The sequence below is a fragment of the Pelecanus crispus genome, chromosome Z (assembly GCF_030463565.1).
Source record: "Pelecanus crispus isolate bPelCri1 chromosome Z, bPelCri1.pri, whole genome shotgun sequence".
In the NCBI taxonomy this organism is placed as follows: domain Eukaryota; kingdom Metazoa; phylum Chordata; class Aves; order Pelecaniformes; family Pelecanidae; genus Pelecanus; species Pelecanus crispus.
In genome coordinates this window covers 77,210,910-77,234,090 of record NC_134676.1, presented here as the reverse complement: position 1 = coordinate 77,234,090, position 23,181 = coordinate 77,210,910, and the positions used below count along the sequence as shown (strand labels likewise).

The 23,181-nt window shown below is 44.4% G+C and overlaps 3 protein-coding genes and 1 long non-coding RNA gene across 5 annotated transcripts in view; 2 read left to right on the top strand and 2 right to left on the bottom strand.

Annotated features, from left to right (window-relative positions):
* The first annotated feature begins 1,617 nt into the window (after nt 1-1,617).
* ALDOB (aldolase, fructose-bisphosphate B) lies at nt 1,618-11,674 on the top strand. The gene is made up of 9 exons (XM_009478602.2): nt 1,618-1,653; nt 8,159-8,280; nt 8,561-8,772; nt 9,300-9,354; nt 9,509-9,669; nt 9,894-9,977; nt 10,464-10,638; nt 10,794-10,993; nt 11,214-11,674. The coding sequence occupies exons 2-9, from the start codon at nt 8,169-8,171 to the stop codon at nt 11,307-11,309; spliced, it is 1,095 nt and encodes a 364-aa protein (XP_009476877.2). The 5' UTR covers nt 1,618-1,653; nt 8,159-8,168; the 3' UTR covers nt 11,310-11,674.
* LOC142596608 (uncharacterized) lies at nt 5,308-13,427 on the bottom strand. Its single transcript, XR_012831852.1, has 3 exons — nt 13,323-13,427; nt 10,233-10,332; nt 5,308-5,990 (listed from the first exon to the last, which is right to left on the bottom strand). It is a non-coding gene; the product is annotated as an uncharacterized LOC142596608 (long non-coding RNA).
* Nucleotides 13,428-13,541: 114 nt separating this feature from the next.
* MRPL50 (mitochondrial ribosomal protein L50) lies at nt 13,542-14,950 on the top strand. Of its 2 annotated transcripts, none has more exons than XM_075726848.1 (2): nt 13,542-13,627; nt 14,430-14,950. In XM_075726848.1, the coding sequence occupies exons 1-2, from the start codon at nt 13,542-13,544 to the stop codon at nt 14,818-14,820; spliced, it is 477 nt and encodes a 158-aa protein (XP_075582963.1). In that variant the 3' UTR covers nt 14,821-14,950. The 2 variants fall into 2 exon arrangements, with proteins under 2 accessions (XP_075582963.1, XP_075582964.1); XM_075726849.1 differs by lacking the exon at nt 13,542-13,627 and adding an exon at nt 13,907-13,998.
* A 5,598-nt stretch (nt 14,951-20,548) lies between these two features.
* Nucleotides 20,549-23,181, bottom strand: part of PLPPR1 (phospholipid phosphatase related 1) — a 78,943-nt gene continuing 76,310 nt past the window's right edge. The window contains exons 6-7 of the mRNA XM_075726758.1: nt 22,601-22,732; nt 20,549-20,581 (exon numbers count right to left, since the gene is read on the bottom strand). Coding sequence (XP_075582873.1) covers nt 20,549-20,581; nt 22,601-22,732 — 165 coding nt within the window. The remainder of the gene's footprint in view (nt 20,582-22,600; nt 22,733-23,181) is intronic.

The window sequence follows — 23,181 nt, the reverse complement described above, 5'->3', positions numbered from 1 at the left end:
CTTGATTTTCTCTGTAGCCCTGAAGAAGACCATCAGTATGACATCTTCTTGGTGTCAAGAGGGTCTTAGATTTCATTAACAATATTTTTAATCCATACTAGATGCTTCTGTTTGTGGTGGAGAAACTTTAATATGCCATGGGGTTCATCTTTCTGCTAGGATGGGAGAAATGGAATGTAAAGCAAACACTGTAAAGATGGGAAGGCTTTATGTCGATGTTATGTGCCACAGCATTCTTCAGTAAAAATTTGTGGATCAGGAAGGAGAACACTGAAGAAAACAAAACAACACAAGCACAAGGCCTTCAATTGGACTGTATCCTCAGCTTTTTCAGACGTTTCTCTGCTGACTGTAATGGAGTGCTGCTGCTGGCAGCATGTAAGCTGTTAAGATTTCCTACAGGCACTGACCTTGGCATGCAGCTCTAGAAGAGACAGGCTCAGGGAGGAAGTGCCCTAAGGAAGATTAGTGCTGCTCAGTGAGAGGAAAAATCATGTGTCTCACCCTGTCCATGTAAAGGCTAAAGGTGTCACTATATGAGCCAAACAAATGGAGAAACGACGTCATTCTTCAGGCAAACACTGGGTCTTTGTGCTAAAGTCATGCTAATGTCCAAGGTCGCAGAGCAGAGCGTGTTGTTGCTGAGGGTATGGTGTTTACCTAACAGTCCCTATGCTGTATGTCCCTCCAACAGTGCTGACCTGCAGTATGGGGGGGTGGGGGTGGCAATCAAGTCAGTCTACCTGGATTTGGTGAATAGCTGTAGTGTGATTTCATATAAACTTGAATGATGATATACTATTTAAGGAGCAAGCATTTTTCACAGAAAAATTTTGCTAAGCAACTGAGAAGTTTGTATGTCATTGTAAGATGGGTAAGTGTTTCAATGGGATTTTGGTGGAAAAACTGGCTTGCACTTGTGCACCTCAGTGTGGGCATATTTCTGCTGATAACCACCATTCTCACACATACACTGCATTAAAGGAAATCAGAACTTGCAGTTTCATTAACCCTGGTAAGTGTAGCATTGAATTTTGTCTTTCCATATATGAATTGGAAAATATGTTTCTGCGCTAAATTTTCAAGTGAGGAAAATCAGTGTAACACTTAGGTAAGCCCCTGAAATGATAATGACTCATGTCAATTAAGGATCTGTTGCATTGTTTCTGGATTTTGTTTTCTACTCTTCCTTCCTGTGCTGTGTACTTTCCTAAGTATGAGCTTCCAGAAGATCTAACCCTAAATGGAAAGTTATGCCCAAGATCCCTGTAAACATTTTCCATGGTTCCTCTTGTAGTTCTTTTCAGTCTGTTTTAGAGAGGAGGAATCATTTGAAAGAACTGGAAACACCTCAGTTTCACTGCATCCTGAATGGCCTCATATGTAGAGGGGAGGGGAAAGGGGAGGACCACCAGAAGCAAGACTAGGTCCCATTGGTTGTGTGTGGTTGTGGTCTGACAGCCAATGACCGACCTCCAGCAATGACACCTCCCCAGCCAGCCGGTGGAGGAGGGAGAATGAAGGAGTGGACGGGGCGGGGGGTGGGAACCTGTCAAGAATTTTATAAAAGTTAGTGATTAGAAGGACCGGGTCTCTTTGCCTGCAACCACCTCACCAGAAGCTTGTAGCAGCAGAGGCACTGTCCACAAACAAGTAAGTATAATAATTTCAATTCTAAACTGAAAGGTGGTATGTGTATCAGCAGCTGAGACACAATGTGTTTATCTGAAGTGGGCTTGGGGCGTTGTTTTTTGTTTTGTTTTTATTTTTTTGTTCCAGGAACAGCTTGCAAGAAATATGCACTCAGCCATTCTGCAGTGATCTTCCAATGTGACCCATGCGCTGTTAACACTGGCTTTCTAACTTAGCTTAGTCGCTCAGAACTCCTGGAGTAAGTGAATCCTTAGTCTAAGGGGACTAGAGCAATAACATATCTGCGTTGCTTTCTACTGCTTTGCTTTGCATGTGTTGTGCTTGTGGAGTATAAAAATTTATGTTCTGCAAGGAGAAGAGAGAATGACTGGAAAATGCAGCTGGTCCTGACAAACACCAGTGGTGACAGAAGTGTCATTATGCTTGTTTGTTAGGCAGCTTCTTCTGAAGTATTAGTGCAGTAGCGTGGATAAGATTTTTTGGCAGGGGAATGTAAGGTAGTCTGCAGTGCAGGAAACTAGAAACTGCTCTTGAATTAGGCTGTAACCTTTCAAGTTGTGAACAGCCAGCTTCAGGAAATTGCTCAACAAACTCAAATCCTCATTGAGTCTGTGATCCTCCATCACTTTCTCAACTATCCCATGTGCCTGGCACCCAAAACTATTTAGCCCACCTGAAACCTTCACCACCGCTTCCCCCAGCCTCCCCTGCTGGCATTACAAGATTTGAATTCTTGTGCAAGTCTGGCAGCATTTTTTTACCTTCTCTGAGAAGAAACCCAGCCCTGAGAGAGAAGCAGCCTCACCTTAATGACCACACTTTTCCAGGAAACCAGTTTCTTGCCACCTCAGCCATCTCTAGCCACCATGAGTGCTCCAGGAGTGCTCTGCACCAACTTCAGAGGCCAGGTCCCAGCGTACATAACCTCCCTTCATACTTGCTAGAGAGATGAAATGGGGGTGCATTTGCTCAGGGCTTGAGTATAGCTCTGAGGCTAATGTGGGAATCAGGACAGGGAACTGCAGGCCTTGCATACTCCCATCCACTTGAGATAGGATGTTGCAGCACATTGCCTAGACAGAGCATGAAGATGGAAAAAACCCGTGTTCTCACCCTCGTGAGAGAGAGCAAAAACCAACCAGGCAATTTACCAGCATATGTGCCCCAAAGGACCTATCAAGATGGTGAAATTAGTATGTCAATCAAAAACATCTGCTGTTTTTTCTAGGTGACAGAAGTCTGAATAACTTTTTGTCCCATGACAAACCCTTGACTCACTTTTTAGAACTGAGAAATGAAGTATTTTGCTATACTGAGACCTTCACTCCCACTGCAAAGATAAAGGGAGAACATCATGTTCTTCCCTCAGAGCCTCTTCATACATACAGAAGGCACTGCTTCCACTTCAACTCCCTAAAGCAAGTACTCACACAGAGCCACAGGGTAGTTCAGACTGAAAGGGACATTAGGAGGTCTGTAGTCCAACCTCCTGCTCAAGGTCAGACCAGGCTGCTCACGGCTTTATTCAGGTGGGTCTTGACAACCTCCAAGGATGGAGACACCATAGTCTCTCTGTCAACCTGCTCTACTGCTTGGCTGTCTCAACAGTGAAAAAAAAATTCTTCAGATCCAGTCTGAATCTCTCTAGTTTCAGCTTACGCCTGTTGTCTCTCACTCTCCCATCACATGACGCTGTGAAGAGCCTGGCTCTGCCTCCTCGATCACCACTCTGTAGGTATTGGGGTTTGCTGAGAGGTGCCCCCAAAGCCGTCTCTGCTGGAGGCTGAACTAGACCCAGCACTGCAGCCCTCTCCTCACAGAGAAAGTGCTTCAGCCTTGCTGATGTCCCGGTCAGGACCTTCTCGGTGGCATCTGCTGAACTCACTCCAGTTTGTCAGTGTCTTTCCTGTACTGCAGGGGCCCAACACTGGATGCAGTACCCAGATGTGATCTAAAGAGTGCTGAGCAGAGGAGAGTAATCCCTGTCCTCCCCTGGCTCTCTGGGCCAGACCCCTGCTCACACAGGATGCTGCTGGCCCTCGTTGCTGGCCCCCATTCAGCTTGCTGCCTGACAGGGCCCTGGGCCTTCTCCAAAGAGCTGTCTCCCCATCCCACTCGCCCTGGTGTGATGACTGCCAGGGCTCTGCCCCCCAGGCAATGGCTGGGCATTTGTCCTGGCTGAACTTCATGGTGCTCTTGTTGGTCTCTTCTCGCCCCCCATCCAGGCTCCTCTGGATGGCTGCCCAGCAATCAAGCATATCAGCTAGTCCTGCCAGCTTCGTGTCACCTGCAGGCTAGATAAGAACATGCTCCGTCAGCAGGACGGGGGCAGGCTTGCCCAGCCGTTCATACCTATCAGTTTGCCCAATGTCCAAGTAACCAGACTTACATAGAAATAGTTTTTTAATGGAAGTCCATAAAGAAGTGAGGCCAATAAATAGATTTATCCACTGTAATGAGAATATAAGATGCATAACTCATTACGTGTCTGTCTCTCCTAAGCGTACAAGTGTAAATGAGGAGTAAATCCAGTCAGGTTAACACTGTGCCTACATGTGATGGGCTAAATTTTTGAATACTTTTCATTCTCCCTATCAACTGTATTTATCTATTTATATATGCAACTTCTGGTTCTTCAAACCTGCTCTTTGGAAGCAGAACCTCTTGTGTGCATAGTGCAATGACATGCACATGTGGTTTGTATTGCTAACTGTCAGAGATGATGTTGAAGGGCTGTGTTTACTAGTAACTGAACAGGAAAAGCTACATGCAGGGGATACAAACTATACTTTGAGAGTTTGGTCCTGCACTTTTGGAACTAATTTTATAAAAGAAGGCAATGAAGAGACCCAACAGAAAAACAAGATTCTAATCCAATCTTTTCCTGTCTGCGAACCAGGACTCAGGTGAGATTTTCTGTAAGATTAGAAAAAGCCAGTCACTTGAGGTGGTTGGAAAGAAAAGACGCCAATGAAGTATTAATGTTTCTAAGATGACCTGAAGTGGAATGTAACAGTTTGTTCCTTCTGCTGTTCGTCTTGCCTCTGCCCTTTGGTTCTCACTATTAATATTAACAGGATGCAGTGCTTGTGCTGATATCCATGAAGATATTTCCCCTGCAGTCCTCCATTGTGGTAGCTGAGAAAAACTTGAGACTTCAGCAATACAATATTTACTTTTACACCTGTGCTGTCCCCTTTCCTCCCACCCCCACCTCCTGCTGGTCACAGGCTGGGGGCTGAAAAAAGAACTTTGTTTGCCTAAGGAGCTGCTGAAGCCTGACAAACACTCAAGGTAGCCATCAAGTTTGTGCATTCTGTGCAGTTTTATTCTTTTGTTTTTTTCTTCCACTTTTTAAAAATGTTATGTAAACAGTTACCACAAAAAGAATACATCGTATTCATACAATGTCAAATCAATGTGAAATCACGTGAGCTTGTGACACTATGATACTAGCCCACAGCCTAAAATGAGTAAATAAAAATAAAACTTCTTGAAAAACTTTAGTGGTGGGACAACGCAGATACTGTTACTGAGAATACAGTTCCTTCGAGCTTTTTCCTGCCTGGAAAAGTTGTCAAATGAAACAAATAAAGCAGAATAATAAGGCAAATAGGCTTCGTTCTTGGAAGAATGAAATGAGCTGTGCAGCTTTGGCAGCCTGGATGCAACTGTTTTTCCTCAGGACGTGTAAGATGACATATCCAGCTCTTTAAGGGGGGACATTAAAGTTTCTGTGGATGTGGTGGGAGCTTATTCTTTACCAGGCGGCTGTATGAAGTGTTACTGAAGTGTAAGACTCCTCCACTCCCCTTTAAATACTCAGAGCAGTACCTTACAGCAGAGACACCCTTTCTGAATCCAACAGGGAAGATCCTCAGGGATTATGCTCCTTATGAAAGAATCACAGAAAAATAAAGTCCCGAATCGAGGGTCCTTGAACATTCTGGACCCTAGAGCTATCATTAGCTTTACAACTGCTCGTTTGTACTCATTTCTTCATCATTTCAGTTAGAAACACTGTGCATTTATTCATCCTTGTAGCTCAGCAGGGTAGCTGGGAATCACTCACCATGGCCTTACAGATCATTTTGGGGAGCCTTTTGGCAAATCTCCACCTACTCCTTCACACTCAGTGAGATACTTGCATGGAAACTGGAACTAATCTGCTGTCTTCCAATTCATAATTGTGGAACTGCACTGTATTGTTTCAGTCTCTCAGAGTACTCACTTGGACCAGCATTATCCACTGAAAACTCATATTTCCTTATTTTGGTAATTTGCTTTGCAGGCTGGTTTTGAGTGATAACTGTCTCCTTGTTATCTTTACGCAAACACTGGAAACAAGCAAGATACAACAGACATTAGTCTCACTGCTTATTGCATTGCTGGAGAGCAAGTATACCCACAATAACATAACTTGAGTGACTGGTGATCTTGTCATTTTGCCAGCTGGATTAAAGATTATCTGGATACACCTACTCATGCTGTAGCATACCTCCAAACTGCAGCTCTGAAATCCCCTTACTGATTTAGCAGTTCATTAGCTTTGACCTTGGACAAGATCATATTCTTGCCAGATCACAATTTTCCAGTCTTCTCCACAGAGACTGTGAACTACTGGAGTGATTCCTCATCATTTTGCATAGCAATTTATTTAACAATGCTATGGTTTTGACTGAAGTGCTTACAATACAAACTATTATTACAGTAATCATAACAAGAAGTCAGCTTCCTATTTCTGAAAACAGAAAGCAGGTGAGGGACAAGGAGTGTTACAGGTGAACTTAAGTAGCTATGCAGCATAAACCATAGCTCTTCAAGTTTTTTTAGGTGAGCCAACCAGGATAACAGCTGGGAGTGATGGAGTTGTCACCGCTGTAGAAGGATGCTTCCCAGAGCTCTGGCCACAGCCTGGCATACAGAGAGCAGAGTTCAGCAAAGCCTGCTTTCACAGGACTACAGCAAGGCATTTCAGCGCTTGGAAAAGGAGGGAACCCTCCCTCATTTGACGCAGTCTTCATCACGCACGCCTTCAAATTCCCTCTAAACCTAGAATGACTCATTGTTGATAAGTTGCATAGGACAAATTCTAGTCTCAGACAACTCACAAAAAGGTAAAGCAGACATCTGGATGCTGCATCTGATTGATCTGTACTGGTAGACAATGCCATTTGAATCTTGCACAGTAACATTACCAATACCAAAGTACCTTCAACTATAAATCAGAGACAGGAATTTTTAGTTGTCACAGTACTGTGTTGGCATTGTTGCTAGAAAATTTTGCCACCATTTGGCATGGTGCACAGAACTCTGTTACCCTGTCACGAGTAGTAGCCAGACCCCTGATCCTTTCTCCCCATTATGGCCTTCAGCAGGGAGGGCAAGAAAAGGATTCCCTGGCAATATAATATTGTGCAGGGAAAGAAGGTGGAGGATTTGCCTGTATATGTGCTTATATGGAGAGACATATTTGCCGGCCATCTCTGGCACATGGTGAAATGGGAAATGGTATGTTCTCACTCCCCTCTAAGGCTCAGTTTGGGAACAGAAAATGCAGACTCTGCCCAGAGGCCTGCACCTCTGGAGGAAAACTTGTTATTTGAAATCTTTTGTGTTGTTTTTAATTATTCATGTCATGGATTTACCATCTGCTGATAAAAACATGGGTGTTGCTTTAGCTACAGCAGATGATAGAGGGAAGAGAGTATGTCTGAGGCTTACAGGCTTATATACATAGGGAAGTAACTTGGACTATTCAGACGATCTGAGAATCTGTAACTTAATGCCATACAATCTTAATAAGATCAAGCATTTTGTCATAACAAGATAGAACCGGGATTTCAGGTGCTGGGCATCTGCAGCTGGTAAGCCTCTGCCACAGGTGAAAAGATAGAAATGGGTGGTGATGCCTTCTGAACCCCCAGGTTCTTACACAGCATAAGCAATGTGCTAGGATTCTGAAAGGCAGCCGTGGGGCGGATAGAATTACACGGCAAGGCAGGAGGTGGGGATGTAAAGGCAACGAGACAAAGTAGCAAGTACTGCCAACAGAGGCTAGGGAACTGGAGAGGAACATTGTTAGGAAACATGTAAAGGTGAACCCTGTGATAATTGGCATTCTTCTGATTGGTACTAAAGTCTTAAGTGCTTCAGCAAAGAAGTTTGCAGAGTCTGCAGTTAGCATACTTGTAGGTTGGTGCACACTTTTATGACAGACTGACCTTTCTTTCATCTCTAGGCAAATCCATGTAAAATGCAGAGTTTTTCCCACTTTGGTTCTGGAAGGATGTGTTAGGATGTACCTCCTGCATTTCTCTCTTCTAGTTTTGCCAGACACACCAAAGCAAGAAGAGCTTGAATGGATTTCTGGGCGTTTGCCTATGATAACATGGACCAGACAAGCACCGAGAGCCCTCCTATAGAAATATAGAAAGTGGTGTCTCTGGTTCACAGTTTGTGTATACAGTCTCCCCCAGCTTGTAACAGTAATTCTCTTCCACAGGTAAGTCAACATGACTCATCAATTCCCAGCACTGTCTCCAGAGCAGAAGAAAGCTCTTTCAGACATTGCTCAGCGGATTGTGGCTTCAGGAAAGGGGATCTTAGCTGCAGATGAATCAGTGGGTGAGTTCTGGATAGCGATCAATTAGCAGTACCCAAGACTGCTTCTCTTAAGTTTGCTTCATCTTTGAAATCAGCAGAGTCAATTAAAAACACTTAAAAACTGTTGACTGAGCAGGAACAACTCAGCCAGGCAGGGTTGCATCTATAGCAACAAAAGTTGACAAACTGTGGGTTGAGAAGGAAAGCCCTGAGCTGAAGCCCCAGTTAATTACTACCTACTGGGACCAGGAGGCTAGCCAAGCCTAATACCTCTCTGTCTGACCTTTGTCCACCTTGCTAGGTACCATGGGGAACAGGCTGCAGAGGATCAATGTGGAGAACACAGAGGAGAATCGTCGGGCTTTTCGAGAGATCCTCTTCTCTTCAGACACTTCCATCAACCAGAACATTGGGGGAGTGATCCTCTTTCATGAGACTCTTTATCAGAAAGACAGCAGTGGAAAGCCATTTCCAGCTCTCATCAAAGAAAAAGGCATTGTGGTGGGAATAAAGGTGAGTATCTGTACAAGTCTGGCTGGCAGCATACTCCAAACCCCGTTTCCAGTGAAAATTATATATGGGGCAGCACTCTCTCCTGCCAAACACTTTTTTTTTTCTTTTTTGTGTTTGGTTTTAAAATCACTAGAGGATCTCTGCCACCATTCTCTGCATTGGTTTTGTACAACTAACCAGAGGCACATTTGCATTGATGCAGGAACTTTTCATCCACCAAATCCCATCTACTCACCATTCACTGCAATTAAATCCCTCTATACAGTAACTTAATTCCAGTCCTTTCCGCATCTGACAGAGCTCTCAAACCATTCCCTGCAGCCATCTACACATTGCCCCTTCCTCTTACCCAATTCACTCCTTTTCTTCCCCTTTGCTCCAACATCTCCCTCCTTTGCACCCTTAGCGTGTTCAGCCCCATACTTTACTCAGAGTTGGCCTGCAAAGACAGACTAGCCATGGGTAAGAAGATAAGGATGAAACTGATCATCTCTCTGTAACCCTTCCTGTTTTTCTGGTCTCCACAGCTGGATAAAGGCACAGCACCGCTAGCAGGAACAAATGGAGAAACCACCATCCAAGGTAAGGAGAGGTCTAAGGAGCCTAAGCTATGACTGGTGCAGCAAAAGCCATGGGGTGACTCACCCGAGTCACAGTCTTGGCTGGTGTCATGGTACTTTTCAGAGCTATGTCCTGAAGAACTGCTCTCAGTGAAGCACTGTTCTTTCATCTGCAGGGCTAGATGGACTGGCTGAGCGCTGTGCCCAGTACAAGAAAGACGGTGCTGACTTTGGCAAGTGGCGTGCAGTGCTGAAGATCACCAGCACAACACCTTCTCAACTTGCCATCCAAGAGAATGCCAACACATTGGCACGCTATGCCAGCATCTGCCAGCAGGTATCTACCCTCCAGCAACCTTTTCCCAAGATGCTGTTTTGCCTTCTCACTGTTTCCTGTGATAACACTCCAGGTAACTTGAAAGGTGGATCTCTGTGAGGGTTTTGGGAAAGATGAGGAAGAAGGGCAGCGCAGCAAGAAGGAATACCAACAAAGTCAGGGTAGACAGAAAGGACAGTTTTTCTTCCACACTCCCAAAACCCTCCCTGTTTTTCTTTTCTTAGCATGGCTTGGTGCCCATTGTGGAGCCAGAAATCTTGCCTGATGGAGACCATGATCTCCAGCGCTGTCAGTATGTCACAGAAAAGGTAAGAGACTCCTGCCCCTCTCCTCCCCTTCACAAATCAGTGGCTAATCTTATGCAGAGTTTGTGTTCACAGATCTCAGAGAGTTTTGATCAAAAAGGTACTTCATAACTGCATCACAAAAATGAGTTGCTCACTGTCAAATAATGAGTTAATAGCAAACACGAGAGTAGAATCCACGCTTTTGGATTTCCACTCAAACTGCCAATATAAGCATTCTCAATCTTAAAAAGACGGATTGGGAGCAAAAACACTTACCCCTCTTTCAATACTTCAGTTTGTAGGGACAAATCCAGTAAATAGGAAGAGTGGTATTCTGGTCATCTCAAAAGTAGTTGTGTCTCTAGGGCTGCAACCCCTGTGGTAAATTTCATGAGAAAGCAAAGTTCAGTTTGATCTTCTCACACTCCCAAGAAAAAAGCTGTCTTTCCATAGCAGGTTGCGGTGAAGATTTGAGCAGAGCTCTGTATTCAATCCTTCTGTTTTCAGGTTCTGGCTGCTGTCTACAAGGCCTTGAATGACCACCATGTGTACCTGGAAGGGACACTGCTGAAACCCAACATGGTGACGGCTGGGCATTCCTGCCCCAAGAAATACAGCTCTCAGGATGTAGCTGTAGCAACTATCACTACTCTTCTGCGCACCGTTCCTGCTGCCGTTCCTGGTGATTCCCGAGTCATTCCTATGTATCCACTCACACTGTCACTCTAGCTGGCCTTGCTCCTACATCTGATGCAGTTGCTCCTCTGGCACATAAAGGTCAGGGATTGTGGTGGCTGGAGCACTCTGTTTCTAAGCCTCAAAACCTCTTTCTTGCAGGAATCTGCTTCCTGTCGGGAGGTCAGAGTGAAGAGGAGGCTTCTGTCAACCTGAACACCATGAATCAGTCCCCTCTGCCAAAGCCTTGGAAACTGACCTTTTCATACGGGAGAGCCCTGCAAGCCTCTGCCCTGGCAGCATGGGTTGGCAAAAGCGAGAACAAGAAGGCTGCACAGGAGGCCTTCCGCAAGCGGGCACAGGTACAAGGCTCTCCCCAGTGCAGAGAGGAGCTGCTCATCATGAAGGGAGACATGCTGTCACCTTCCTAAGGCTTCTCTTGTTCCCACCCCTCCTGGTGCTTCACGTTCACCAGGGATGTTACTCTGTGATTTCTGCCTTGCTTGGTTACTCCTGCTGTCTTTCTACATCTGTCTGTCTTACTCCAAGCTAACTGGTTTCCCCTTCCTTCTTGTTTTTCAGATTAATAGTTTGGCTTGCAGAGGACAGTACGTTGTGTCTGGGAAGACTGACACAGCTGCCGTGCAGTCACTTTTCACTGCCAGCTACACCTACTGATAGTGCAGGAACCTTCCTTCATCCTGTCCCTCTTCACAAGGTGGAAGATGTTCAGAAATGAAAGAAAACCAAAGAAACCTAATTTCCCTTACCCTGAATGAAACTGGAGATAAAACGGATTAGCTTCCTCTCCACCCTTCACTCCCACAATTTACCAAGGGGATATTCTTGTTTCATCTGCCCATTCCACAGAAGGGGAATTCTTTCCATACAACAAACAATAGCTGCCAATGAACTGCGAACCCACTCTCCCTCTGTTTTAAACTTAGTTCTCAGAATAGTAGGCAGATTAAGTAGTTCCCTAGCAATTCAGATACATACCCTTGCCCATTACCAGATTTTGCAGCCAAAATCCTGAATTACAAAACCTGACTGTGTCTTCAATCATGGGAATAAAATGGTAATGGAAAAGTAATCTCTATCTCACAATTCTTTATTCTGTATAAACTTTACAGTCTCTTTCACACCTGTGGTTTTCAGTAGCCTATGCAAAGATAAAGTCACAAAGCGTTACTGCTGGTGAGCTTGGGAAACCCTGAGGAGATCACAGGCAAATAATCCAATAGTGGTAGAGCTGGGGACATTAATCGTGCTGACTGAAGTCTGACAGACACCAAGAAAACTTGAGAGACATGTGGTGAGCAGTGCGCTGGACTTGGATAAATAACATAACCTTCAGAAGCTTCTCATGTCTCTGGAGAATCATGGTTGGTGTGATAAGGCTGCTACACGCTGAGTTAGTGTTGCACAGGCTGAGGTAGTGCTGTGCAAAGACTATTTTTCCAAAGCACTTTTATGGTGGCATTTTCCACAGTAATTACCATAAACCATGCAAGGAGGCATGTTGGCCCACAGTTTGATCTTTTTTGGTATGTCACTATGTACCTGTTAGAGATGTAAGCTTTGTTAGCTAAAGCACAATTAGACAGTTGTTATGAAAGAAAGGCAAAAATGGCAGAAATAGCAGACGTAAGGTTATACAAGAACATTAGCCTGGCAACACACTACACCAATCAACTAGCGATACCTTGGAGCAGCCTTCCAACCAGCAAAGACCACGCAACCCAGAAGACACCCGCCCCAACCCCCCACCCCCCTTCAGGGCCACCTGGGACCAAGCCTGCGCAGCTGGAGCCACCCAGCTCTGCAGGCTGCTCCTGCCGGAAGGAAAGGGAAAATAGGGAAAATCACTGCCCTTCAACCTCCTTGTGTTCTTTTCATGAGTAACCATTCTTTCACACGGGCAATAAATAGCCGAAGTCCTTCATATGTGTCCAATCCTTGCATAATTAATGCATGCCTTTACTCTGTCCTGACCTCAATCATGAATGACTAGCAAGGGACTTGCCAAAAAACACTCCAGAGAGGCTGATACCGGACTCAGGAACATCACCTCCTTTCTGGTTCGGTTGTGGTCATGTAGGTCTCCATGCACCTGACTTCAAATAAACCTCTGTTCCTGATGAGAAGCAGATCTACTGATCTACGTAGATCACTTCTTTTGAGAGTGGAAAAAATGTTGCCCCAAACTGTCAAAAGAAACCCTCTCACACTTCATAAAACTAAAGCTGTAGCTTTGCTGCATAATTCCTGCTCCTTTGCCAGACGTCTGTCACATGTGCTGTGCCTTATGCAGCTGGCAGCTGTGCCCAGGCTCCTTATGTTTCTCTTTGACCGAGGCGCTCGTGACCAGAGCAGGTAGACGTCTGGTGAATGTACTACCATGAATCAAAGCAAGGCTGTGTGCAGATGCAGCATTGTTTCTCACGCTTAAAAATGAACAACCTTTTAAAAAAATAGGCAAAGTTATATTCTCACATAATTGTGTGCCCGGATCAGAAACGTGGCCTAGAGAACAAACTCGCTGTGAAAACGGCCTGGCTGACAGCACCAGCAGCCGTCACACCCCACAGACGGGACGAAAACGCCCAGAGACAGCTGCCCGCGGTCTCTCACCGGCAAATACACACAGCGATCGCTGAAGTCGCAGCCGGTGACGACGTACGTCCCTACCTTACGCTGTTTTGCTTCCACACCCTCTGTTGCCAAGCCTCACCGGGTTGCGTGGGGCAGGTGAGGCGATGCCCCCCGGACTGGGAAGGGGCGATTCGGGGTCGACCGTTACCGGCCGGCGCGCGGCGGGACTACAGTTCCCGTGAGGCAGTGCGGGGAGGGACGGAAATACGTCACTCCCTCGCCGGCTGCCGGGAAGCGGCTTGGCGTCCCCGGAACATGGCGGCGGTTGCTGCGCTGCGGCTGGCGGGCCGGCGGCTGGGCCTCGGCACTCCGGCGCGCAGGGCGTTTTGGGGCGGCCTGAGGTAACGGCGGGGGAGGGGGGTCCTGGCTGCCGTCCTGTGTTTTGGGGATTTTTCGACCCCTCTCCCCGTGCTGGGCCTGGGAGCAGTCGGGAGCGCGTCCGGTCGTAGGCCTCCGGGCCTGCGACGAACGCCCTCGTCGCGTCCCTGCCGAGGGTGCACTGCTGGCAGGCGCGTGTGGCGGTGCAGGCTTAATGTTTTTTAATGCTCTTACCTGCTTTGGTAAGGGAAGTTGCTAGGTGTGGAAGAAGAGATGTTTCAGGGTGGTACTACAGTGGGAGTGAAAGACAGTTGTTTCTGTATAACTTTTTAGGTGAAACCGTTCTTGTGGTGTTAACTAGATTGTGGCATATGGGCACGTCAGATAACTTGGGGTAGGCTTCGATTTTCTAGTTAAAACTAGTGATCGTATTTTTTTTACTTGTGGGCACTAATTTTTTCCACAGTAGCGGTTATTTTCTGTTACCCTTTTTTTCACAGCAGATTAGAAAATGGAGCTGTAACTGGAAAAAGAAATTATTAACCTGTTTAAAATTCTTTTTACACTCAGACTAGTAAAATAAGCTAGGCAGGTGATCGCTATGTAGAGACAACCTATGTGGTGAGCAGCATTTGGGGGAAAACCAAAGGTCTAGCCTGTGCACTTTTGTTCTTGCACGCATAATGGATCTGCTGTGTCCCTGGGGTGTATAAACTCTCTACAGGCTAGATTGAGTTCAATCTTAAATGACCATGAATAGAAATGTGCTCTGACTCAGTCTTCAGTAGCCCAGTGACTGAAAATATTTCTTTCTTATGTCAACAGGAAGGAGGAAAAAGAAATAGAAGCGGACAAAATACTTCATCAAGAGAAAAGTGAACCCAGCCTCATCTGTCCCCCACTACGCAGCAGAAACTATCTTCCTCCAGAGGATATACAGAGCTGCCTTGAGTCTCATGTCAGGGAGATTTTTGGACCCTCGCTTCCTGACAATTGGCAGCAGACACCCCTCAAAGAAAACAGGTTAAAGTATCGCCTCCTGGCTCAGCTGGCAGCAGAACTTGGTCATGCTGTCCCCAATTCACAGCTTCACCTGATGTGCAGTGCTGAGGATGTCTTGAATTTCTATAGCACTCCTGTGAAGGATGTGTCCAAGTTTGATGAACTGTGCGCTGCAGAGCTACCCCCAAACCTGAAGATTACCTGGGAGCAGTGAGTCGTACCACAAAGCATTGCTTTGCTTTGCTTGTGCTGCTAAAGCAGGACTGCAGCGCAGTAGCAGGGCCCTTTCACTGTGGTAGCAACCGAATATATAAATATTGCAAATAAAAGTTCATTTATTTGTCCTCAGGTTTCATTGTTTCTGTTTTATTTTACATGGAGCAAAGAGCAGAAGTTCTCCCTGTGAAACAGTGACACAGTGTGGTCGGTAATGGTACTAATGTATGCTTCCTGGCTTTTACTGTGATGCCCAAAAGTTACAGGGTCCAGTGCAGATCAAAAGGGGGGACCACCTTCCCTGTTTCTTCCCTGCACCTTGTAAACGTCTTGTCTTTGGTTCTGAACTGTGTAATGGGCTTTTGCAAGTGCAGTTTGGCTCTGTCAGGAGCCCTGTTCAGCCAGCTGGGCCAGCTAACTCTTGGGGAAGGAGGGGGGAAGTAAGCCAGCATCTTTTTTTTTTTCTTCTTTTCTCTGAGATTGAAAAGAAGACCCTGTCAGCAGTAAGGTTTTTAAAAGCCATCACAGGTGCCATCCTAAAATAAAGTTCTACTCAAAATTGCTACATGAAGGTAGTGCCAAATGAAACTCTGAAACCTCTTAACTTGGTAATGGTGAACTCTCCAGCAGCCCTATAAAAACAGCTGCCATCAAGGCAGCTTGTAGAATTCTTCCAGGTCTGTTGAAGGACCCCATTTTTATAAGTTCTGTTGCTCCTTCTAATAGCTATTAGTTTTTTCTAATATATGTTAGCTCTATCTTAGTTTTTCTACAGCTGTGGAAAAACATGTAATAGCTATATGTTTTTCTTCCTGTGTAACTGATGATACAGGTTTGCTTTTAATCAGAGGAGGCAAACTGAGGTCAGGAAGACAAGAAAATAAATAAATGCAAAATAAATGCAACAGTCTGAGAAATGCATGGTACTTTGTGAATGTTTTCTATAAAACAGGTTTACAGTGAGGTTTGATTCTGATGTGTGATTGTCATGGTTTAACCCCAGCCAGCAGCTAAGCCCACACAACCACTCACTCCCCGCTCGCTGGGCTGGGGGAGAGAGTCAGAAGGGTAAAAGTGAGAAAACTTGTAGGTTGAGATAAAGACAGTTTAACAGGTAAAGCAAAAGCTGTGCACGCAAGCAAAGCAAAACAAGGAATTCATTCACTGCTTCCCATAGGCAGGCAGGCGTTCAGCCATCTCCAGGAAAGCAGGGCTCCATCACGCATAAAAGTTACTTGGGAAGACAAATGCCATCACTCTGAACATGCTCCCCCTTGCTTCTTCTTCCCCCAGCTTTATATGCTGAGCATCATGTCATATGGTACGGAATATCCCTTTGGTCAGTTGGGGTCAGCTGTCCCGGCTATGTCCCCTCCCAGCTTCTTCTGCCCCCCCAGCCTGCTCACTGGTGGGGTGGGGTGAGGAGCGGGAAAGGCCTTGACTGTGTAAGCAGTACTCAGCAGTAGCGAAAACATCCCTGTGTTACCAACAGTTTTCAGCACAAATCCAAGACATAGCCCCATGCTAGCTACTATGAAGAAAATGAACTTTATCCCAGGCAAAACCAGCAGAGTAGTATTTCTGGGAATGATCCAGAAATACCCCAGTTATACCACTTGCTCTCCTGAAATATAGCTCCCCTCATTTCTTTTAGCATACAAATACCTGAAGCATGCTTAGGAACTGCTGCTTTTGTGTGTTACAGTGCTCAGTTTCTTTATTAGGCAAACTTCTCAAGTACTGCTTTCTTCTCATAGCTCTGAAGAAATTTAAGAAACATGTTATTTTCTCCTTTTAAGTCCTGGGGAATTACAGAATAGCCTAAGTACTACTGCATGTTCCATTGCAGGATGAACATGAGGGAACTGGGGATGTTTCACCTGGTCACTGTGGAAGGCTGGCTGTTTGCAAATCCCTTTCCTGTAGCTTATGGAAAAACACAGTGTGAGAAATAGTTAAATCTGTGTCATTTTGTCTGCTTCAGAGGCTGTTTGGGAGCAATTAATTGGAAGTATTTTTTTCATGAAATTATGTCTGCTTTCAATCAAAGGAGAGACACATATGCCTCCTTGTTTCCTCTTACTCAGTACTCACTATCTAAAAAAACACTTTCAGTGGTCCTTGCACTTTCTGCTCATCCCCCGCCTTCTGTCTCTCCCAGTACGTAACTTCCATAGCTCATGTAATGAGATCAGAAGAGAGAGTGAAAAATGGAAGACTGCAATCTAGGAGGATTGGCAAGAAAGGAGCATGACAACAGCCTTGTCTTGTGTTTTGCTGTGTCTGAGTTGAGTCAAATTGCCACTTCCCTAATCTCAGATACTTAAGTCCCTCTGAGGTGCAAATCTCATGCTACCACCAGCACACCTGTGCAAGAAGCTGCAGGGGCTAAAGTACAAGGGAAGAAGATCAGACATGGGTGTTTGAGAGGCAAAACTTTTAACTGGTTGTAACAAGCTGACAAAGCAGAAGTCTGAAGTGAGATTGAAGTCTTGCATAGAACACCTGTGCCATGGAAGGGTTAAGACTTCTGAGTGCTTAAACACTTTTTTATCCTTGGGCTTTCAAAAGTACCTAATTTCTATTGAATGCCATTATAATTGAATCCAAGTATAAGTAAGTAAATAAATAAAAGCCCCGCCCATGCATTTGCAGGAGGGCTGATCTTAATTTTAGGCAGAACCAGTAGAAAAGATCAAAAGAAAGTGTAAATTGTATTCCAGAGTCTTTGCACAGCCAAGAGGCACAATCCGCACACCGACAGAAGCAAGAACAACAGCTCTGCAGGGGTACCTGCTTCCCTGTCAGACACGAGTTAGCTGCAGGGCAGAGAGAAGCCACAGCCATCCGGCTCCGTGACCCCCCTCGCAGGGGGATCAGACGCTTCTTCCAGTCATGTCACCTAGGCCAGATTCATAGCTGAAGTGCATGAAACTGCACACAGCCCAAGGGCCATGTCTTAAAAGATGATCCAACTCCATGATGAAAAGCTAGCCACTGCAACGTATTTATTTTACACAGTTGGTCGAGAGGCTGGACTACAGAAGCCACCATTAGCTGCCTAAGCTTGCTGTACACAGCACATAAGAGAAGGATGTGCCTCAGAACAGGAACTAAAAAAAAAAAAAATCCAAAGGCTACCTAAAGGCTGACTTTTCACTGGGTCACAGATTCCAGGAGGTGGACACACATTGCTTCTGAATGGAAAGGTACCTGGGAAGAGCAAATGTGCTGTTAGGTTTAGACTTCCTGTGCAAAGCGGTTTCTGTCAACTGGAAAAGGCTGAGCGTTCTATAAATCTAACATGGTAGCAAATACATAGAGCTAGCCAAGGGGAAATGCAGTGAACGTGTGTGATAGGTCTGGTTTCATCTATCCAGTCATCTAGAACTTAGGCACTTGCAAAGAAGCATGCACTCCCCTGTGGATCTGCATCTACTTGCAGACCTCTCCTGGGTGTAGGCATCCCTGTGTACCATGTCCAAGAAGAGAGCAGGGCTCACTGGCTTATTTCAAAGTGGATATAGCTGCATTATAACTGGAAGGATAAAGCAGACCTTCAGGAAGTGGAAAATGGAGATTCAAATCCTTCTTCAACCTGGAGGATGGGGAAGAAACTCAAAACCACATCTTCCACCTTCAGAAAGACTGCCTCTGCTATCATGCTAGAGGATAAGCAGAGGGGCACAACACCACTACCTATTCTGTGGAAGCTACTGACCAAGAACACAAGATTCGTGCTGTGGTAACAGCATACTTGGGAAGAACACAACCCCGGGGTCCACAGCTGCAAAAACTAGGCTACTGAACATAAAGTTTTTCTCTTAGAATTCAACCCCCTGCTAACCCTTTGCAGTATGAGTGGACTTAGATAGTGCTGACAGGACGTCTTGAATGGAGTATTCATTGCTGATAAGCTTTCCTAACATGTGATTATTCTTCTAACACAGCAGAACAAGGACTGGTTCCACAGCCAAGTTTTTTCAGCTGAAATTTTCCCTGTGGAATTTGGATCAAAGTTGTAATGAGGGGCCCAGAACACTATCGATGGTTCCTCATGGTCACAGAAAGCCTGCATGGCCCAAGTCTGATCCTTAGATTCCTAAAACTGAAGCAGGTATCAGCAGAGTCAGAATAAAATACCAACCTGGAAGAAACACCGTGTGACCAGACACAAACAGACATCCCAAATTTTCTTTGTGTCACAGGCAAATGACAGAGACCAGGCTACACGTTTTGGTTTTTTGATAATTTTTTTTGCATCTGTTTTGGAAAAAATATACAAAAAAAGCCAAGAAAAACCAACATGGAAATGTGAGGTAAACATTCCAGTAAAAGTACAGACAGAGGCTCCATTCTTTAAAGGAGACACACAGAAGTTATCACCATGCTAGAAGAATGAGATGCAGGAAAATCCTAGAAACAGTGAAAAGTCATGTAATGAAGCCTTTGCCCCAGTCCTAGACACTGTAAGTGAACTCTTTTTTGTTCTTCTCCCCCACCCCCCACCCACACTTCATTGTCTTTTTTTTCCTTAAACAAAGTTGTTAAATTGTAAAATAGCAGTTTTGATATAAATTCTGTATGGCAGAATTTACAAAAATGCAGACTGCTACCACAGACTGTGTCAGTTTTTTGTTCGGGTTTTGGTTTTTTTTTTTTACTTGCCAAAGCCCCTCAGTGAAAACTACACGGTCAGGGCAACAGTGGCTTCTTGGTTATGCCAATCTGAATGCCAAGTAATGCCACTCCACTGGAGAAGTGGTGTCACTTTTCCTTTGCACCAGTGTCACTAGTTACCCCACAAATCTATGATGAAATTATGAAACACTTAAAGCACAGCCTCAGCTCCACAGTGGTGGCTGTATATCCCCATAGTCAATTCCTGAAGCCAGGTTTCACTGGGAGCTTTAGCTGGGCCTCAGGGAGGAATGGAGATCTAGGGAGATGATATAGTCAGCTCACATGCTATCAGCTACTACAATAAATTCCCATGTCCAGTCTGTCTATATTGCAGACTATGTTGTTTTAGTTATTGTTCAATAACTAGCACAATCACCCACACCAGAACAGTCAAGCTTTGATTCAGTAAGATGCTTAAGGACATACTTCAAGTCTGCCAAGCAGTCTGGAAACTGGATGGCTTATCTGAAGTCCATAATGCTAAGGAATGCTTAAGTAGCTCACTGAATCAAGGATGGATGTTTATTACTTGTTGATAGGATCATTCGGGTTAGATTCCTGATCACCATTATTTTAATCTGAGTTAAATATATGCAATTACTTCAGATCTATGCTGAGCTTACTCAGATCAGAATCTGACCCACTGCTAGAAGCACTTCTTATGGTAAGAAAAGGTAAAAGTGATTTTTTTTTTCCCAAGATCTATAAATTCAAAAATGAAACAAAAAAAAATTGTGTACAAATATCACATAACAACATCAACAATTCCATAGATGTAGTTCCTCAGTGCACACTTTAAACAAGAAAAGGTTTTTTTTGTTCTTTTTCCATTTTGCTTTTAAATTCTGGCATAATAATATTAAAGCTGACAAAAAATCAGGGCAAGCTACATCACTTCCTCATACAAAAAAAGTACAAAACATTAGCCTCTAACTAGACATAACATAATACTGGTCATCACAGTTAGACATTTAGTAACTGTGTGTCTTGGAGTGTTGTACTGGAAGGTAATAAAAAATAGCTTCTGTTGCCAATCTTCCATCTCAGGTTACTTCAGTCATAGAGGCAGAGTGATTCTGCAAAGAGGAAAAGGCAAACACATGAACATTTGTACACATTTTGGTGTTTACATATCCTAGTGTGTAAAATGAATGAGAAAAACCTTCACTAATAAGATCTGTTGCCCCACTAATGTAGGGCTTTAAATGAAGAGATCACTGCAAATGTGGCTGCCTTCTATCCTGAGCTCATGGTGGGAAACGCTGAACTCAAGCCCTGCTTCTGGGCTATGAACACTCACTAACAGGCTTGAAAAACAAGGTGCCACTTTTTCAGTAGAGACTTTCAAACTGGACTGGATCCTGTCCAGAAGGACATGTCAGTACAGGCTCAAGCACTTCATACAGTCACAGAACTAATACATTGGGTCTGTCCTCAGTCATCAAGAGTCTGAAAGACCATGGTTTGGCTTCACGTGATGTGTGCATGTCGATCCTACACAGTTTGATACTAGGGAACATATTGAGCTTAAAACCATACGAGGTGGGGTCATTATGCCAAAATACATGTAGCCAGAGATATATAGCAACACAGAAGTCCTCTTGAGGTGGAAACAGTGTTGATTCAACCTTCTTGGAAGCCAATATCCAGGACTGCAGTGGCAGTACTGAGTTGTCCTTAGATCATGCTGCATTTGCAGGGTTTGTGGGGGTGCAAGGCAAAACAAGAGTGGGAATGGATGCAGAAATCTGCACAGAGAAGGACGATGCACCTCCTATATCCAAAGAAACAGTAATGAGCAGCCACTCCCAAGGACTTGTTTATAATAGCTTCAGAGTAGGATCACTTTTTTCCAAATCTACTCCTGCATGGTAGATGTATGGTCGTTTAGAGACTGATACCCTGAATCAGAGCAAATTTATTTATTGCAGTGAACATCAACAGTTAAGGCCTAGTCCCTACCTGCACTTCACAGAAGCTATAAATAGCTGGCTAGACAAAATCTCTCTCATGATCTATGAATATTTTCACCTGTTCAGCCCTTTTGTCACACACAATGCAATGTGGATATATAAGTAGCACTTAGTTTCTGGACTGCAGGTCCACCAAGAGAACAGTTAATGCACACAGTTCTGCAGATTTAGTTGAAAGTCTTCCAGAAAATCTTTGCCTAATCAAAATTGACTTTTCAATTAAGCAAAATATTTCCAGGAATTCGAAACAGTGTCTTTTCAATTTTTTTAATTCCTACTTTCAGTTTATTTGTCAAAGGATTTAACAAAAGTCACTATTGATCTTGCCACATACAATGTACAGAGGAATGACAGGCCATCTAATACAGGAAGTACAATTTAAAGAACAAATAAATTACACCAGGGCATTTCAGATAACTATAAACTACAGTTCCTCCTTGTTCGCAGAAATTCTTGGCAGGTGGCATTTGCTTGTCTGTTCTGAAAGGACGTGGTATGATTCAGTTACGCCAACACAAGCCATTTGAAGTTAGTAGTTTAACAGAAATACCATCAATGATGATGCTCCTGCTAGCCTATTTTTCTGTGAACTTGAAAGAATGCTATTAACGTCTCTCCTGATGAATTAGAGATAGAAAACAGTATATGATTTCATCTTCTTATAGAAGATACTGAACAGTAATAAGGATAAAAACCTAATCTCGATAATGTTTTTCTGGACAGGATAGTTCATCCTTAGGATTACGAATGTTAGAGTAAAACCTTAAGACATCCCAAAAGCATTCTGAAGTGTAATTAGACAGGATTATCTTTACTTTTATGTCCATTTTCTACTCGTCTGAGCAAAAGTTTGTTACCACAAACGACATGCAGAGGCATGCGAAATCCTAATGCTTTGGCTTTGCATGTGCACAGGGGCAGAAGGTCTCCAGTATTTGGTAGTTTAAGGGATAAATGCCTTAAAAGAAACTCTCCCCTGATGCAAATTCACTCTGTTCAATGGGCTTAATGTTAGGAATAAACCCAGCTCCCTGTGTACTTACTTATGTATACAACCAGTTTTTACTCTGCCATAACAGAAGATGTGCTTGGTGATGGTCTGGGTGAGAGGATTTACAGTACCTGTGCACTCAATGTCTCCAAAGGACTTTCCACTCTTGGAAAAGCCATGAGCGGCATTCCTCGTGGGTCTTCAGGCTTCGGTTTAGAAGGAGCTCCATGAGTACCTTTAAAGTTATGGACAACACATATCCCCTGTGTAATGCAGGGAAAAAAAAAGTGAGGTCAGCACGTTCTGTCCCCAGGAAAAATTCACAAGAATTACCATTGGGGGTCTCAAAACTGCCACTTTTTGCAAAGAACTTTAACTGGGTTTTGGTTCAGGGCATCATCTATCTCAGCCTGGGGCTACAGTGTGTTTGTTGATATAATTTGGCGTGGTGGACTACCTTGGTAAATGGTTTCATCTGGCCTGTAATCTGAGGTGATGAACCATTCTCAGCCTTTTTATGATTTATACAGCAGAGACTCCCATGTCTGCTTTATCATCACAGAACCACGGACTACCCCAATGATGCATTTTATTGGCCAAATATTGCCTTCAGACTGACCGTTATTTCCAAACAGCGAAAATAGCTCACTGGATGGATGAATCTACCTCACATCTGGATGACATCAAGCTCATTTAGCACCATTCCTGCATA